The sequence below is a fragment of the Rhea pennata genome, chromosome 1, assembly GCF_028389875.1.
Source record: "Rhea pennata isolate bPtePen1 chromosome 1, bPtePen1.pri, whole genome shotgun sequence".
Classification (NCBI taxonomy): Eukaryota; Metazoa; Chordata; class Aves; order Rheiformes; family Rheidae; genus Rhea; species Rhea pennata.
In genome coordinates, this window is record NC_084663.1 from 3,513,582 (window position 1) to 3,532,997 (window position 19,416).

General features: G+C 44.9%; 1 protein-coding gene across 1 annotated transcript in view; it reads left to right on the forward strand.

The window, feature by feature from the left end:
* Positions 1 to 19,416, forward strand: part of PLXNA4 (plexin A4) — a 466,810-nt gene that overhangs the window by 367,520 nt on the left and 79,874 nt on the right. Inside the window, exons 11-14 of the mRNA XM_062580398.1 lie at positions 6,908 to 7,004; positions 10,389 to 10,579; positions 15,485 to 15,636; positions 16,301 to 16,418. Of these exons, the coding sequence (XP_062436382.1) occupies positions 6,908 to 7,004; positions 10,389 to 10,579; positions 15,485 to 15,636; positions 16,301 to 16,418 (558 nt within the window). The remainder of the gene's footprint in view (positions 1 to 6,907; positions 7,005 to 10,388; positions 10,580 to 15,484; positions 15,637 to 16,300; positions 16,419 to 19,416) is intronic.

A 19,416-nucleotide genomic window follows, 5' to 3' on the forward strand; every position in this document is an offset into this window, starting at 1 on the left:
CCACCACTCCATGCTGGGCAGCTCTTGTTAAAATCCATCATAACATATTCTGCTGCATCAAGCAGTATGTTGAAGATTATAGGCAATTCATACATTTTATAACTTGTTTCAGACAACTTTCTGACTACCATCTCATACATGTTTCTTCTTTCCTCTCCTTCCCCTACTATTTTCATTATTGATTAGTGTTCTGTGAATGTCCAAGTTCAGGATTTCACAGAAATGGATGGCTTGAGAATTTAAGAGGGCATTAGATACTTTTTTTCCCCCAGTTTTCTTTTATAATGGTCAAAGTCTGTGGTTGAAGGAGTATTATATGGATCTGGGCAGAGTCTATGTATCTGTCCATAAAGCTGTAGCAGGGAAGAAAGCAGCCAGCCTTTAGAGTCACTGATTCTCTGAGATATGGATGCAGGAGCATGAGATATTGCAGAATAGTTTTAAATACTTCTGGGCTGAGAGGTGGACTGGCTGCCTTAACAGTCCTAGAGATCTCTGAGTGTCCCAGTCTGCAGTATCCAATAACTGAGCTTGGTTCTGAGAAGTAATGATGTTACCTGTGCTTTTAGACATGCACTAACTTTCTGCCTCAGCCCTGCCCAGAGATACCTCTCTGTCAGTCAGGGGTGGCATCTCTTCTCCTTAGCTTCATTTGTTGCACTTGTCTCTTATGCTTCTGAGACTCTGTGAGTGGTGGGTCTGACAGACAGTGCTCTCAAGAAGAGGACTCAATCATCCACTTATTTCTTCTTCACAAGAAGGACAGGTACTGGCTTGCTCCAAGAAACTGCCAGTACCTGGGATCAGAGCAGTTGGCTTCAGTGCACCCCTCCAGATGCATTTGCTGATGGGGGGAGCCTGAGGGCTGAAACAAAACTAGGCTGACCATAACATTTATTTTGATGCAGGAACACTCAGGGCTATCTCTACTGTGTAGGGCAGCGGGGCTGGATATCAAGCAAATGCCAAAGCAAGCCCAGATCTTGTTAAATGGTGTCTGTAAGATGTCTGTCCTAGTGTTTGGTGGTGGCTCAGACTGGCCCCTGTCCCTTGGAAGGAGGTTTATTTGGGCATAAACGTTAACTCTTCTTCTCTCTGCTCTGCTCTGCTCTGCTCTTTCCATGTTCTATGTTTTATGTTCTTATTTTTTTCCCCCAGAAATAGTATTAAGCAGATAACGAGAGAAAGAGAATTGAGAGACGCAGACAAAAGACGAAAGAAAAGGGAAAAGAAAAGAAGGATAGAGAAGTCCTCATTCTTAGCAGGTGGCAAAGGACACAGACAATAAGGAAGGAGATGTATATATATATGTATATCTCCATTATGATTATTTCCTTCTCTGTCAGAATTAGCATTCAGTCTGGAGCCAGTGTCATACAATAAGCCATGGAGTCTGCTCCAAGGGGTCACCTGGCATTAGAAACAGCTCTATGAGCTTGTTTGCAAATTGAATTAGCCCCTTTCAACAGAGCTTTTTATTCAGCAGAGTTGCTGCATGAGGCACTGAATGTAGCACCTGCATTGCAGGCTTGGAGAAGGTCCAAAGGAGGGTGGGAGGACGTGTTATGATGGTGCGTCCCTAAAGGGATGCTACTCTGCCAGCAGATCTTTCTGTTGGTGGTGCATGCTAGACTAAGCAATCATTCTTGGCTTGTTTTCCTCCAAAAGCCTCAAGATCTAGCCCCCTCCTTTCCCCACTCCCAATCGTACAGTAGTCACTGCTGAGCTCAGGTTCAAATCTTGCAGAATAACTCTTGCAGAATGCAGATGTTTTCCTACATTTATATAGGCTGGGGTTGGAAAAAGAGCCTTAACTCTTGCTCTTGACTGCATAGTTGTTCAGGATTTACATACAGGTAGTTGAGATCAGAGCAAGTCCTTCCATCTTTAGCAGGAGTTTTTTAAATGTCTCCAGGTTCAGTTAGGAGATGTTCTAAGCACACTCAAGTGAGATCAGCCTATCTGACTGCCTGTCTGTAATGTCATATCCAGCACTGATGATGCTTAGGGGCTTGATCCAGTCAATAGCCAGTTCTGTGTTTCTCCCTGGATTTCTTGGAGATATTTCGTTTGATAACATCAATAAATCACTGCAGGCAGCATGCTTCAGGACAATTATTATTCTTGTCAAGTGGGTTGAGTGTCTCAGCTCTGGTCTTGGTCCTCTATCACACCACCCAAGGCACACAATTATCACTCAGAGAGACCCTGCCTGCCATTCCTTATTGCACTTACAATAGCACTGCTGACAGTCTGGACACAGAGTGATGGGAGGAAATGAGAAGGAGGCGAACTAAGGAGGCGTATAAATAAATGATAAGTGATAACGTCAGCAAGAATGGCTAGAACTGGTAGGTCTGTCAGGCCAAAGACAAACTCCCCATGGGAAGCACTGGGGGCATCTCCGCTTGCAATCACTAGATGCCAGTGCAGTTGATACAGCCAACAAATCTTCAACACGAGGAACAGGGAGGGGGTAAGAGGCTGCCTGTGTGAGCATTGCCATGGTTATTGCCATTACTAGCTTTGGTGACTAGACATACGTAGTGTCTTCATGGGAGACGCGGTCCTGCCTGGCCTTGGCGCACACAAGTGGCGCACGATGGTTTCTAGCAGGGAAAGCTCTGCTGATAGTTTACCTCAAGTTCCTCATAGTTGTGAGACCCAGTGTGTTGTGGGAAGCAGTACGGTACAGATGAGAGTCCTGTGTGGCTTAGGGATATAGGCAAAGCAAATGGGTTATATTGCTGACGTTACTGGGTGAGGTTTCTGCCTCCAGTTTATGGCTGGAGAGTTGATACACAGGGGGATTAAATGATTTGCACAGGTTGCACAGTGGGTTGGGGGCAGAGTCAGATACAGGGGTCTATCCCCAGGCCCAAATTGTAAAAGTAGTTCGTTGTGCAGTCAGAGAAAACAGACCAACGCTGAAATAATACTAAAACACTGCTGGTTTGTAGATGTTTTCCTGCTCTTGGAAATGTTGGAGGTACAAGGGGTAAACATCGTGTTAGTGCTCTTGGTTTATTGCTCTAATCATGCCCAAACCAAACTACCAAAGGGCTTTGCCTAATGATATAAACTCCTTGTAGCATGCACTGAGCATACACCACTGTGAGCCTGCATACAACAAGGCTCAGATGCTTGTGCAGCTGAGTTTTGCTAATGAAGGATGCTTGTAGTAACAGTATATCCAGAGAAGCCCGGAGGAGTTTACAGCTTCAGGGTTAGCAAGGATTTTACACAGAAATATGTGCAAGTAGGCACAATTGGTGACCCGTGAACAAAGACCACGTCCACCATGTCCCGGTGTTGTCTCTCTCAATGTATTTAAACACATATCTCCTTGACTGGCAGCACTTTGCCAGCTGCAGACACTGGAGCAGTGTCTCTGTGTCTGTGTCAGGAGAGGGGCAGAGATACCTGCTGATCAGCTGCTCTCTGCTGCTGTCTCACTGCCTGTCCTTGGGCAATTGCTCTGATTCGCAGGTTGGAATTTGCCTACAATTTTGTTGACCTAAGGGGCAGATTTATGTCTTCTGAGCAGTTTTGCATGTGCTGGGGAAAATTGTACAAGGCAACACATAGACATATCCCTAATGGTGTGAATGTTCCTTGCAGAAGTTACCAGGATGTGCTACTGTTAATCCTGGAGATCAATACGTCTTTTTTCTTTCTTTTTTTTTTTTTTTTTTTTTCTCTCTGAAACATATTTATATCTTATTGTTAAAGCTGAGCAAATCCCTTTCAAAGACTCCTATTGAGCTCAGAGGGCTTTGAAGAGGGACCACAATGGACTGGCGGCTCCTGTGGTCTGAACAGGATGCAGCATTTACCTGCTGTCACTTTGCAAATCGCTCTGTTTCCTTGCAATACAGACCAATTTCTGTCTGAGCAGGACAAGCACGACAATATGAGCATCCTTTTTCCCATCCCACCTGGCTTCATCCACAGAGTTCTTCCATGGGGATCCCACTGTTTATTCCCTCACATCCGTTTCCAGTTCTGGATTAAGTTTGATGAGTTAACAAGTCGAGTATGTGTTTGCCCCCACGGCCACCGATAAGATCTGAAATCCCAGCTGGGTTCCTGCTGCTGGCACTTCGATCCTCAGTGGGCTGAGAGGCTCCAGGGGACTCCAGCTGCCTGTCGCTTGGCAGCCCTGTCTAAGCTCTGCTAACAGCTAAATCCCAGCACACACACATGGGGATCTATTGAGGCAGAAATTAGCATTTTCCAGGCACTTGCTGACTTAACTTGTGATTTAAAATTGACCAGGGGTTTGGTATACGTGTTCTTCCCTGTTTTCAATCAGCATTTGCAAAATGCTGTGCGAGATAGACATTAGCAAAGCTCCTGAGTGGCAGAAGATTAATTATCTTCTACTTTCCAAGTGTCTCCTTCCCACTCCAGTCTCCCGATCCTTGCTCCCAGCTCTGCAAAGCTGTGCTGTGAAAAGTCAGTGTTGTGAGTCCAAGCGTCTCTGCATCTTCTTGCATTTTACTGGCAGTGACATCAAGAAGAGTCGTAAAAATGCTAATACTGAATGAGATTTGCAGGTATAGCCCTGCCATACGGGTCTCTGCCAACCTTTGACTGCTCTTTACTTCCATGGCAACTGCGAAGCATGTACCCATAAGTACCTTACAACTACATTGTAATCACAGGGTCCTGCAGATTATTGGCTAATTGTGTTTACTTTGTCCAAAGAGAAATTACTATCCAACCAGCATTCACTCTGCTGTAATGGACAGAAATCATCACAGATGGTTTACTCTGCAATTATATGGCAATTAGTGGTTGCAGAACCTGCCTCTAAAGGCTCGGAGCTCTGGCATCTCTCTGGAAAACCAGGCTGAGTTTCAGTGGTGGGAACCTCTTTTGTGGTCTCTAAGACATACCCAGCCTAACCAGACAGATCATTGAATTTAGTCTCTTACTGGGAAAAACACCTTCTTCTTTAGAGCAGAAATTTGTTCTGCCTCAGATCCCTGCACAATGGGAGACTCCTGATCTCGGAGGAATAAATCCTTAAGTGTACTGCAGTCAGTGAGGGAGGCATTAAATATTTCTCCCCTTTTTTGTCTTGTTCCCATTCTGCCTTCAGCAACCATCATTGTGATGCTTCTTCTCCTCTCCCATTTCGGGACTTTTTGGCTTTTGGTGAAGAGTTGGGTGGAAGCCATTGATGGAAGAGGGCAGCAGGATCTGATGGGCCAGTAGGCGAATCTAGTGTGAACTAGCCTATAAGAACCCAAAATTTATGTGAAAAAATATACTAAGCACCATGTGTCAGAGGATTCTCAATGTGGAGGACTGGGAAGGGCCTCCAGATATCTGCTCCCATTTCAAAATCTTCATTAAGCAGAATACTTGTACGGTGCTTGAATACTGACTGTGCCTGAAAAAATATATTAAAGTCTGTCTAACTCTCTCAAAGATTTCTATGGATTTCTTGATATATAATACTGGAAACTGGATATCCTCTACTCCAGCTGAAGCCTCTCTGGTTGTGACTAGAGAAAAATAATTGCCTCCTGGGGCTTACATATGTAACAAATTTGAACTAGCGCATCTCCAAATGAGATTTGCTTGTTTTTTGGCAGCAATATGGCATTGTTGATTCACAATCTGCTTGTGATCCTCGGTAGTCCCCAGATCCTTTTCTGCAGCACTGGCCAGCCACTCCAGCTTGATACTGTTTGCATTGATTTCTCGTTCTGAAGAATGCTTAGTATTTGTCTGTATAGAATTTCATCTTGTTGATTAGGGCCCAGTTTTCCAATTTGTCAAGTTTACTTTGAATTCTTAACCCTGGCTTTGGATATTCTTGCAACCACTCCCAACGCAGTGCCATTCACAAATTCTGTAAGCATAGTCTGGAGCCTGTCATCTCAGTCAGTAGTGAAAATACTGAATAATTCCAGACCCAGGACAAAATTCCCTTTGAAACACCCTTCCAATCCAATAATGAATTATGCTACTTTTTTTTTTTTTTTTTTTTTTTTTTTTTGTGTGTGTGTGTGTATGTGTATGTGTGTATTCTTTTTCTTTTTCTATTTTTTTTGACAGTTTATGCATATGCCTTATCGTGGCTTCTTTTACACTGTATTTCCGTAGTTTGTTTATGGGAATCTCCTGAAGGACAGTAGCAAATATTCTACTGAAATCAAGATAAATCACATCTACCACCTCCCCTTTATCCACGAAGCCATTAAGCCTGTCAAAGAAGGAAATTACATTGGGTTGACACAATTTATTCTTGACAAATCTATGCTGGCTGATTTTTATCACCTTATCATCTTGCAGGTGCTTATAAATTGATTGTTTAATAATTTGATGTACTTTATTTCTAGGAAGCCAAGTTGGACTGACAGGTCTATAATTACACTGGACCTCTATTCTCCCCTCCGTTAAGGTTTTCCCATGTTCCACTCCTGTTTTCTGAGACCTCACTCAGCTTCCAAGAATTCTGGAAAATAACACTAGTGTTGATAACCTTGTATGTACACCCAGCATCTACAACACAGGCATATTAGGATAGCACATCCTCAACACAGCCTATACACCTCAGACACGCACTCAAGAGCTGATATAATATAGTTCAGAGATGTGCTCAACAGCTGGAATTTATATTTCCAGGATGAGCCCCACCACATGCAAATGTGCTTTAATCACCAAATATTCACCTAATAGGGAGCACTTGTATACTATTGAGAGAGGGGCACAGCTTGCTCTGTTGAGAACAGCAAATTTGAGAGCTTCCCTTGGCTTCTTGCAGCTAGTGGCAGGTGATAGGTCAATTTTTCCCGTTCAAAGCTTGTGGCACCACCTTTTGCTCCCTCAGCCCTTCCCCATCTCTGCACATGATGTTAGTTTGTGTGTTTTTTTGCTCTCCCACTGCTAGTATTCGTACGAAGGGATGGAGATTAACAGCCTGCCGGTGGAGCTGACGGTTGTGTGGAACGGGAATTTCAACATTGACAACCCAGCACAGAACAAAGGTAAAGAATTATTTCAACTTGTCCTTGGAAGCGGTAACCTTAGCAACGGGCCACATCGTTCCCTATACTTAACAAAGCAGCCACCTTCTCCCTGTGCTGTCTGGTGCTTACTTGTTCTCTGCACTCTGCAAATTACTAATTTTTTTTTGTGCTCTATGTTTCTTTTTTCCCCCCTTTTCTATGAGCACCTACGAAATGTGACTTGCCCTCCTTCTTTCATTTATTTCCCTCTTCTCTCATGACTTCTACTTCACCCCACATTTTTGTGTCTTGTTTTTCTGCCCTCCTTTCTCCTGCTTTCTCCTTCTCTTAATTTTTCTTGCAGTGATGCTCCTCAAGCTAACATGCCAGGAGACTGGGCACTGTCTGCTTAGAGGCCATGTGGTAATGAACAGGGGAAGGCAGAGCGGGTAGAGAAAGGCTACAGCTTGCCAGTGGGAAAAGGCTGAATGAAATATAATGATAATGGCAAATGACTGAGACCCACCTCCTGTCTAGAGCATCACTCCATTTAATTACCATGCATGGCAGAGGACTGACATGCCTCTCTCAAAGTGGTGACTGCTTCTCCAGCCATGACCCTGAGACAAGCACTTTTGCTGGAGATGGCAGCTTTTCCCGAGGCTCCTTCTCCTCCTGGTTTCTCTCTGTAGTTACAACTCAGACCTTCACTCTTTCCTTCTCATGTTGCTACTTCTCAGAGTTTCTCTATTTTTTGCTTTCTTTTCCATTTTCTTTCTGTCTTCGCCTTCATGTGCTCCCAAGCTCTTCTCACCTGTCCTTAAACCATTTCACACACACCCTCAGCCTGAGGAGTCCTGGATAAGACTCCCACCAATGCCACACTGAAGCTGGAGAGCAATATGGGAGGCAACTCCTCTCCCCATGGATGATCCTCTTCCTCTCTGTTTTCCCCTGCACCCAGCTCCGTAGTGTCTTTCCCTTGGCTGGCTCCCCTTTATGTTTCTCCTTCCCTGCCTGCTGTCAGGGCCACAGCAACTGATAAGTTAGTGATAGATGACAAGTCCTTCCGAGCAGACTGTTGGCTTGTGCAGAGCTCCCTCTCTTCCACTGGCAGCAAGTTGGCAGAGATATCCTGCTTGGCGCTGAGCAGGCAATGAATGTCAAACTTTCTCATACAACCCTGGGCTGCTCAGACTCAGATCAATCCAGAGGGGAGCAGGTAGCAAAGGATCCTGCTGCTCGGTGAATAATTTACAGAACTGAAGCGTGAGTACCTTCCCATGTCCCCAGAGGCACTGATGGAGCATGCTTCCTGTTCACTTACCTCTCTCTCTTCTCTTCCTCTTGAAGGGAGAAGCAAGCTCCTTTCACACTCAGCCCACAGCTCAAGAGGTGGCCAGTTGTGTGGTTACAGCTGGCTACCCATGCTTGGCTAGAGTTAGAATATCTACAAAAGGTCATGCGCTGTTCTCCCTAAAATTGTGACTCCTTGGGGCTAAACCTATCCTAGTAAATAAGACAGGCTTGAGACTCCTCTCTGCCCCTGAAGGCAAACAGTATGGCACAGCCCATGTCCTTCATATGACTGTGGGTTTTGCAAACTAACATTCTCCAAGACAATGGCTAGGAAAAATTTGGGAAGTGGCAGTGACCACAGGCCATCCCAAGTAAATACTTTATATGAGACCATTATGTTTTAGAGCAAGAATAGAGCTTAGACATGTGTATGTAGCAGTACTGCATGGAACCACACCACGTGGTCCATGGCCAGAGAATGGCTCCTAGGCTGCTTTATTTACTAGCATAAATGTAGTGTTTCAGAGTAAGCAAAAACACCTGATAGAGATTTTGACAGTGTCTTAAACAAGCAGACCTTTTTTTTTTTTTTTTTTTTTTTTCTTTTTTCTGGAAAATAGAGACAGAGAGGCAGGATGCTTTATGTGAGAAGAACGGTAGAAGCAGGACTAGGACCAGCGTCCTTCAAAGCATAGTTAAATTGAGGCACCCTGCTTCTGAGAAACAAGGAAGTCACCTCTTTTAAAGACAGCACCAGCTGGGCCGGGCTGGTAGGAAAGACTAAATTAAACAAAGCCCATCAATATGTCTACAGATAGTCATTGGGACCACTGCAAGCAGAGCATCTCTGTGTGCTTGAGGGAATCCTCTGTAACAGCAAACTGTGGGACTCTCATCTAGGAGGCCTGCAGCATGCTGTGATTGACAGCTGTTTTGCAAGCTTTTTTTGCACCCAACTTGGAGAAATAAATAGGTTTCCAAGCCTTTTCGAGTATTAGTTAAAACTTGCTGAATCTGAGAGGGAAACAGGGGTATTGACTGACAGCTAGTGCTTTTCAGTACAAATGTCCAAGGCCTACGAGCTTTTGAGTTGTGTGTACTAATAATCACAGACAAGACTTTAGCCACCTACTGACATAGCATACCAAAACAGAAAGCAAAAATCGCCCATTTCACAATGAAAACTACCAACACCCACACAAACCGTGTAGAAAAGATACAATTTGAAAGCCTGAATTCTGCTGCTTTCAGCCTCAGGGAGGAGACTTTTGCTATCAGTTCCCCGTACAACCCAGGCCTCAGTTTACATATCTGTAAAATAGGGATAAATAACAAGGTCTTATTTTGTAGGAGGACTGCAAAATAGTTGAGCTTTATTTGGAAAAGGCTTTGACTGCTTCTAATCACATATTAGCAGCCATAGTCTGAGCGGAGCATTAATCTTTGGTGTCTGTATTAGAGGAGGATCAACTTAGTACTTCAAAGTGTAAACCAGTCTGATTTTCTGGAGCGGAAGAAGAGGAAAAAGACTGATTGCAAATCCCTGGATTCACCCTAATACTGAGCTATTCTGGATTTATTATTAGCTCCTAGGATTTCTGTTAAGGGGGGAAACCTGAAAGACATTACCTTAATACTACGTTCTAGGTAGTTGTGCAACAGAAAAAATCCCTATTGCCAAGTTCATGCTTTGAGTGGACCAGGTTTACCACTCTCACTTTAAAATGGAGAATTGAGGCTGAGGCTGTTTAAGGTGTCAGTGGACATTATTCAGGAATTTTATGAAAAAAAAGAAAAGGGACTGAGGCAAAGTCACTGCCCAAGCATCTTGCCTCCTGATCTCCAGATCACAGCCCGTAGCAATGTCCTTCCTTCTGCTCTCAGCTTCCCAAAATATCCTGCACAGGGCAGGACTCTGACAAGGGGAGTTTGCTTCACCGATGATACAAGCTTGTGATTTCCTGTTACCTGGTCTCCTTCTGTCCCAGGTATGGGCAACCCAGCACATGTTCCTCTGTGGTCATTTCTCCCATTGCTTGCTCCTCATTTCTGCCCTCCGACATCCCACCGTTCCCCCATGCCATCTGCATCTCTCAGATCCTCTCTGTTTTCCTGTCCCCACAGTGCACCTATACAAGTGTGGGGCAATGCGTGACAGCTGCGGCTTGTGCCTGAAGGCCGACCCGGACTTCGAGTGCGGCTGGTGCCAGGGGCAGAACCAGTGCACACTGAAGCAACACTGCCCGGCCCAGGACAGCCAGTGGCTGGAGCTATCCAGCACCAAAGGCAAATGCACCAACCCCAAGATCACCCATGTAAGTCATCAATCTGCAGGGAGCTGGGGCGTTCCCTCTTATACTATGTTCTTGGTTAAGTTTTCTGCTTTATCTTTTGTTTGATGAGGGCAGGCCAGGGCTGGGCTCTTCTGGGTCAGGCAAGGCCCTAGGCATCTCTGGGAATGAGAGTCCGTGGTGGCCTTCAAAGTCAGGGGCACAATGTCACGTATCTACAGTTAAGAGAGAGCAAGGTCTCAGAGTTTCTGCCACAATCCCCTGGGACATGAGTCAATGGCCTACACAATGTGTCAGTACATTTTCCTAGATGCCGTTGAAAGAAGCCATGCTTACCATGTTTCAACTAGTCTTTCTGCAGTCTATGAATCTCCAAAGAAACACCTTTTTCTTTGTGTACTCTCATAGTTTCACTACTGAGTTCCAGACTCATTCTGATACTTCCAACGTGCTGGCCTCTACCATGCCTGGACTTATCTGTGGCTGGTAATTCTGAACCCACCTGAACCATCTTAAGCCGCAAAACCAAACCCAGAGGCAGACAGACGGCTAATTCCTAAAACTCAGCTTTGAGAACTTGAAACTTAGGAGGAATTGAGAGAAAACGTCCTTCAAATCTTTTTCCTACCTCCCAGACAGGCATTCAGAAATTCTGCATAGATTCATAGAATTTAGAATTGGAAAGATGTTGGATGCCCAACTGAAGCAAAAGTCATAGACATGCGGTAGCATACTGTTCTGAAGGTCCATCTACATTTCCCTACCATGCTCTGGTCCAAACCCTGCAACTACAGTCTCTTTATGAAGAGAAAACCACTAATTCTCGTCCTTTATGGTCCAGAAGGGACATGCTTCTAATTCTGCTGGCATTTCCTCCAACAGTTCCCAAAGCTCTAACAGATCACTGCAATATTCACTCATGAAATATTCCAACTGTCTGGTGCAATCATAAGTAGCTCTTTGAAAGTCTTTTTCTGAGCCATTAGCATGGAAGTAATCTCAAGTGACTGGATATATATTGCAGCTAATGGTATGTCTGGAGCAGTTGGTAAGAGCATGCATATTCTGGCGAGCAGCCAGGGAAATATCTGTGCAGAGGAAGGAGGAGAGAGAACATGTGCATTCACACTTACACAGGCATACGTGTGCACCCAGCACAGAGCTTCCCACAACCTGTAGTTATTTACTAGCTCCTGAATTTATATTACCACTCAGTAGAATTTGGACTTATAGACCTGCCTGGCTATGAAAAGTTCTTTAGGACTGACAAGATGTAGCATTAAGCTGGTATCAAGGGAGGGTGTAATTTGTGATGCAGTGTCATAGCTCCGTATCCAAAAAGAGAAAGTTGAGGCTTCCTGGCAGCCTTCATCTCCCTGCCCGCGCTTCCTTCTCCAGAGCTGGCAGGTCTCGTTCCACATTTTTGCACCTGTGATAGAAACAGGCGCCTTCTCTCTTGATGTGAAAACAGTACAGCAACACCTTTTCCTTTGTGTATGCATCTGTGGGACCGTGACGAGTTGAGGTTAAAAAATCTCCCACACATCCCCTGGGAGAATCTCAGGTCTTCTTGTTTTAACAAAATAAAATAAGTGTACTTTGAAGCTGCCCTTTAAAAATTCGAAGTTGCAAAATTGAAGGGGGAGGTGGATATTCAGAGGTGCTGTGCTGGCTTCACCCTGGGAAGCTCCTAATGACAATTTTAGAGCCATAGTGAGAGTTTTTCAAAGCCTCATGCTTTAAACAGAGAGGGAACCAGGATGACAAAGTTTCCACCTGAGTTTCTGTGAGTTCTCACATGGAATTTTTGTTTCAAACTCGCTTCCAGTTCTAATGAATAAAAGAACTTTACTAGTAAGAGATTCCTTTCTACATCTACAGCTTTTTTTTTTTTTTTTTTTTTTCTTTAGGGGAATGACATTAGCTTTACCAGCAAGAAATCCTCTCTTGGCACTGTATGAAGATGTGTTCCCAGACTAGCAAGCTCTTTCAAGGATAGGCGAGTTATAATTAACCACACACCTATCTTACTTGAGAGCTACCTTACTAGAACAAGTTAAAAAAAAAACATTTGATATCAGGTTTTATACCACAAAAAAAGAATATTTTATAGGGATCAATGTTTTTACAAACAAGTCTAATACGTAAGGAACTGAAATAAAATCTGAGAATTGTGGTTTATCTTTCTCTTTTTATTTTGAGTAAATATTGAATTGTATTGTATACTGTGATATATTCAAACCTTCTAGTATCATTCAAATGTTTTAGTTTTATCAGGCCAGGATTAGTTGAAATAATCAAGCATTTCAAATAGCAAAACATTGCTTGAATACATATTTTGCAACGTTTCAGAGTCAAAATACTTCAAAAATGTCATTTATTGAAGATAGTCGAAGTTATCAGTCTCAAGTCCCCAATTAAGACAAAAAATTAGTATTAGTTTCTCCAGGAAGAGATATTCTGTTTCACAGTAATTTTTTAGCATATACTCCTTGCTTTTGGTAAGGGTTCGATTCCTGGCCAACAGAGCAAGCAATACTTACGGGGTTAGGTTTAGCTCAGTTGGTTAGAGCATGGTGCTCATAATGCCAAGGTTGTGGGGTCAGTCCCCATATGGGCCACCCATTTGAGGGTTGGACTTGATGATCTCCAGAGGTCCCTTCCAACCTTACCAATTCTATGATACTGTATGATATTTTCTTTTTAGGATTTAAATATTTTGTTGATTTTTTTCAGAATAAGAGTATATTGCCACATTTAGATTTTTGTCAGGTCAAATGATATTTGACTGGGTTTTTGGATCTGAGATTTTGTTTGACCCAGTCTGAGCCTGGAGCCTTCTCTGTGTAGGCTGAAGTTGCTGTGGACATTGGGACCTCAGAAGTAATCAGGGCCCATTACTGCAAGTGCTAGTCTGGTGTGTGGAGTGGAGACAACAGAAATTGCTCATTCCAGCTTTTGGGAATACTATGTCTTGCTCACATATGTTGCTGTTTGGGGTTGCTATGTCTTGCTCACTATCTTTGGGATGGCTATGAAGGAAAGACTCAAACTTGTTCTTCCTTTCATGGTTCCTGATTTGAGTAATTGTGGGTTTTGTGTTACAGAGGCTGAGTCTATACGACCAAACTGAACAGGACCCAGTATAAGCCCAAGAACCCTCTGCAATCATCTGTTATTAAACTGTTAACTCTACAGTCAAAGCAAAGCCACACTCATTCAGGAGGTGGCTTATGGCACCTAAAATCAAATATCTTTAAACAAAATATCCTCCAGAAGTGCCAGAATGTCTCTCCATTTGTTAAAGATGGACCTTCTAAAAATTAGCCTTTCTTGGTTGCAATTAGCCACCACCAGGCTCACACTGGTGCCAGACTCAGCACTGGGACACAGTCAAGAGCAGCCCTTACTCATGCCAATGCCTGGGCTTTCTCTGCCAGCCAGACTGCTATGCAAGGGTCTAGCTGCCAGCCCTGGCCTGGCAGGGCTCTCAGCTAGATGGGTACAGACCTCAGATGGGGAATTCCTCCTTCCTGCCACTTCTGTGTGGAGTGAGCCTTGCCAATGCTGGCATATGGCAGCCACGGCATCCTGAGCGGGCAGCAGGGAATACCCTTTGAAAGCAACATTCGAAGCCCCTTTCAACAAGCCCGTCATATGGCAAAGCATTTGGGCAGAATAAGTAATTGGAAGGGCAGAACCAAGATAATTATGGGTTCGCCCCATGATTTCAGTGTTATCTTAATATCCAGGATACATCTCCAAGGCTAATTTCCATCTAGCTCTAAAGAAGAGTAACAGAGGACGTATAGAGGGTTTTACCATTTAGACATCCCCCTACACGTATGCCAGAAACACTGCATGGAGATATACACCTCTAGGGCAAGGACATACAGTAGGAGGAACATGCACACGTTCTTTGTGTGTGTGTGATGTGGGATGATTGTGGCCTTCACATCAGGCTGTTGTGCAGGTCTGGTGTTGTGTCAAGAGGTGAATTTCAGTGTCCAAATGGTGCTTTGGCTCAGCTATCCAACAGAGCTGCTGCTGAGCGAAACACAGAGATTGACCCCTGCTAAGATTTGGTGATGGTCCAGACTGAGGTGGGCAAATGTCAGGACACCAGCTACCAGGACTACTGTGATAGCCATCTAGTTCATGCTGGGGTTCAGGCAGCTCCCAGCCGTACAAATGACTCTGTCCATCCTCCCATGCCTTCCTTTCCCCTGGCCCCAGCTCCCTAGTCAGGGCAGCTGGTGTTCCTTTGGAAATGTTAGCACACTACAGTTGCTGCTGCTGTCTCAGATACTTACTCTCTTGTGTCTGTTCTGTACCTAATCTGACACTCCATTTCTGTTGTGTCTCAGCTACTTTTTCAGATGGACGTTTTCAGCCGAGTTTGTAACGCATGACCAATCTCTCCCTCCAGAACAGATCGAACACTCCCTGTGCTTTGGACTGGGAATTTAGGATTTACAAGAAACTAGCTGAAGATGTTTATGTCCTTTTTGTGTTCTTGCTCCCATTTCTTCCCACCGTGTCCTTCTGCATTTCTGTGGCACATGTCTAGAAATTGGAAAGCTCAAGTGCACTACCAGAAAACCATTCTCCCACCTTGAAAACATCTCCTCATCTCTGGATATTTTGAAAGCACCCAAAAGAGAGGAGATGAGATCTGAGGCAGAATTTTGGATACTCTGTGCTTCGGCCATGTGTGAAATGTAACTGATATATTTGTGAAGGAGCTGGACCCCACAGTGTGAGCCTAGAGTAGGCTGGGTTCTCTTAGTTGCTCAGCAGTCACAATTCTGGCGTCTCTCATGGTCAAAAAGTGGTCCTGATGCTGCCTCTTCTTTCACTGAGAGATGCTGATGCCTTTACATAAATAGTTTGATCATTCTTCTTTTTCTTGGCTTGTTTTTCTTCTAGATCAATCCAGTGACGGGCCCTCGGGAAGGAGGGACCAAAGTGACCATCCGTGGGGAAAATCTGGGGCTGGAGTTCAGAGATATCGCGTCTCATGTCAAAGTGGCTGGAGTGGAGTGCAAACCATTGGCAGAAGGGTACATCCCTGCAGAGCAGTAAGTTGGGTGTGTGGTGGATAATGAGTGACAGGCACTTAATAGTAGTTATTGCTCTTTTTAGGAACGGGTTCCCCCCACTCCAGTGCAAAGAAGATGCCTGTGATTCCCTACTCAGAGTGTGAGAACTGATTATCCCTTTGTTACTGTATTTAAACTATGTATGTAGATGATCCTTACAGCATATGTGCTACGAAGAACTTCTGGTCACCTGTAGACATATTCCCTGTTTCTCGCATAACATCCTCCACAGGTAGTTAAAATTCCTGTCTGTGGGATAATAGTCCTGAGAGGCAACTTAACCCAGCACTAGAGCATTTGTTAAGCTGTAGAGCTGTAGGATGCTCAGAGAAGGGAATTAAATCTGGTGGACAGAAGAATACCTGGGGCCAGTCCTCAGCACAGCATTACTCCATGTATTTAAGTGAAACTATTGGATGCTCCACGGTGAGACAACAGCTAAGCATTTGCTCCACTGAGTGGAAGCAGCCATGGATCACCACTCTTTAGAGAACTTGGGTCCTGGATTTGAAAGCATTAGAGGATGGGTTAAGTCTGCAGGCCATTCCCTAGTAGTACAAACTGTTGTGTGCTCCAATATCAACTTACCCAGAATGCCAAACCACCCTTAAAACCATACCTCTTATCTGTGCTTTCTCCACAGGATAGTGTGTGAGATGGGGGAGGCCAAGCCCAGCCAGCACGCTGGATTCGTAGAGATCTGTGTGGCTGAGTGTAAGCCGGAGTTCATGGCCAGGTCTTCACAGTTCTACTATTTCATGGTAAGCTCTTGTGACAAGGTCTTCTGGGCCCTTGTCACCTGTAATTGTGTTCGTCCATCATCCTTGAACATGTTCAGCCTCCAAACACTTCGCTGAAATCCTGAGCACACAAAGTTTTTCCTTCCATTTTCATTAAAAATCTTGTTATGAGCAAAAATTAGCTTGCTTAATTAATGTTTTAACAATCTAATAATAGTCCAGATTATTAGTACAGAAAATCTTCATTAATAGTTAAAATTATTTTAAAGAAAAAAAAGAAAAAAAGAAAATTTTTTCTAGTATCTCACCTTTTCTCTGGTATGATGCTCCCCTGCCATGCCTTGCTAGCATCTCTCCAGACCCCATGGTCACAGGCTCCAGTCTTCCTCTGGCAGAAGGTGGGGTTGTCACTGTGAGTTGTCACCACTCTGAGGTCCTCAGCAGGAGGAGTATGATATTTGAAGTGGGGTTTCTTCCTTCCCAGTAGTGGATCCCCCTGGGGCTGTTTTTACTCCTCCTCTCCCCGCTGCTGGTCCCCTTCTGCTTGGCCCCAGCTCCAGCCCCCAGCATGGTTCACACAGGGGCTGTTGTTTGCCAGGCAGGGATGGGGAACTGGGGGCAGCCCTTGGCCCTGCAAGTGCTCCTGGTGTTGAGCTCAGGCTGAACAGGCAGGAGGCCATTGGCCACCAGACACTGGTGATCACAGCAACAGCCATAGCCAGCCCAGAGTGGCTTGAGACCCTGAGATGATGAGTCAGGGCAAAACCTGTGGCCTTCTGCTAAAGATGGCAAGAAGTCATGTTTACTGAGCCACAAGTGGTAAACGGGATGATGGCAGGTGTTTCTGGAACACTTCTGTTTCACTGATGCTAAGTGGTCTTCAGGGTGCCCAGAGGAACCAGTTCTGCACACTAAGCTGGAGTGTGAGGGACTAGTTAACCAGCCATGCTGTGGGTAAGCTGTAGAGCATGACTATGGCTCAGAGGCAGCGAGTTACAGGTCACTGATCTGGGTGCTCCACGGTGAGACAGCAGGTGCCAACCAAGCCTGGACTTCTTTCATCTTTGAAAAGGCAATGCCTGTACACATGAATGAAGATGGGATCTCACCCCAGTGCTCATGTGTGCATGGATGGGCTCAGGACAGCAGATGTCTGCTCTGTCAGAGCTGTGGCTGCCACAGCCCAGTAGCTCTTGGCTCATGTTCCTCTGTTCAGCTCAGGTCTCTCTCAAGCCTCAGATACAGCTTCACAAATGAATCCAGGACATTCTTCTGAGCAGGTCTCCATAGGCTTGCATCCAAGAGTGGTGGAATGTGGAGAGATCCAGAGCAGCCAGAATTTTGTGTGCTCCAGATCAGTTATGGTCCTGTTTTGCAAGTACTGCAGGTGCCCCCTTGTCACTCCCAGATCCAGCCTACAGCTGCTATTTTTAGGGGATCTCTGTTGAACAGTCCTTTATTAACCTTTTAGGCTGTAGTAGTACTCCTCAGAGAGCAGCAGGAGCAAGCATATCCCATTTGCTAACAATGACATTTTAAAGCTGGAATGACTTTGAGAGATGGAGCAGTGTCTCTCTGCATGAATAGGGAGGGCCGTGGGAAGGCCAATGCTTTGCTCACAGCTGTTGCTCAAGCTGCTCCCATTAGCTGCTTGCTGTTGCCTGAAAAATAAGCAATTCAATCTTTAGAGGGTTTTCTGGCCTTTGATTCTCTGATGTAGGCTGCCTCCTCTCTGGAGGTCTCTGGCCAATCCAATGCATTTGATTATAAGGAGCGGGTGAGCTGCAACCTACGTTCAAGCTGACTATTTTAATTTTCTACCTTGGTCCTAGAAAACCCAGAGAATTTCTTTCCCTGTTCTCCGCCAGGTCCAAGTCAAAAAGTCCTTAGGGCTTGTGACTGATGAGATCACTTGCACTCTTCTGCATGTTCCCTGCAGCAGACAGTCTGCCAGCAGCAAGGAGTTCCCTATGTCTCCAGCCCCAGACGTTAGAAATGTCCAAATAAGCACAGTAAAAGAATCTTACTGTGAATGGCCACCCTTAGCAGGCTGTCAGAAGTCAGCTCTGTGTGCTAGCAGCTCTCCAACAGCAGTCACAATCATCTTTTTAGAGAGGTCGTGGCAACTGGCAACCAGACTTGCTGCACACTTTGTCTGGGCATCTGTGCAAAGCAGCCAGGGGTGCTCTGAGCCTCAGTTTGCACTCCAGAACACTGGTACAAGTTTGGCCTAAGATTGTAGATTTACCATGGTGAAAGACTCATGGAAGAAGGGAGGACAGCCCATTGCATGTTACATACTCAACTCCCCTTTTTGCTCTACTCCCTCACTTTCTGGCAGTGCTTCTTGTCCTGGAGATCTTATTCCTCTAAAGCCCCTTGCTGGGGACATGCATGTACTGCCTGGGCCTTGATCAGCGCAGATCTCTGCAGTCTGAAGATGAGACGGTCCCTTTGTTCCCATCAAAAGTGCTCTGCTCCTGCAAGGGAATGGGTCTTTTCTGAAAGCATTAACATACTCGAGCATTTTTTTTGTGGTAAAGGGTATTGGTAATGAATGCAAATATCTTGGATTCCCTCCTTGAGCTACAGAGATTTCATTGTTCTCTATGTTTTCTGATGTCACTCAGATGCTACAGTAGTAGGGAGGTGGAAATACCTAGACAGATAGCCCCTATCAGGCAGACAGAAGGGCTCTTTCCAGGACATTTCGCTTCAGCATATCACCTTCGCTACTCTTGGAATTACTGCTCGATTTTGATCATCCGTGTCCGACTGTGACAGCTTTTTCCTTTGCTTGCTGGCTGCCAGTTATTCCATCCATGCATGAGTGTGAAGTCAAGATTTTCTTCATTGAATCCCTCTATGCCTTTGTGCTACACAGAAGAAAAACAGACGCTTTCCAGACTGCCCATCATATGCCCTCTCCCAAGTCCATTGCTTTCCTAGCAGGAGTTGTGTTCGTTGGCTCTGCTTAGCTTCCTTTGATGCTTCTGCCAGGAGAGTAGAGATGTTATAC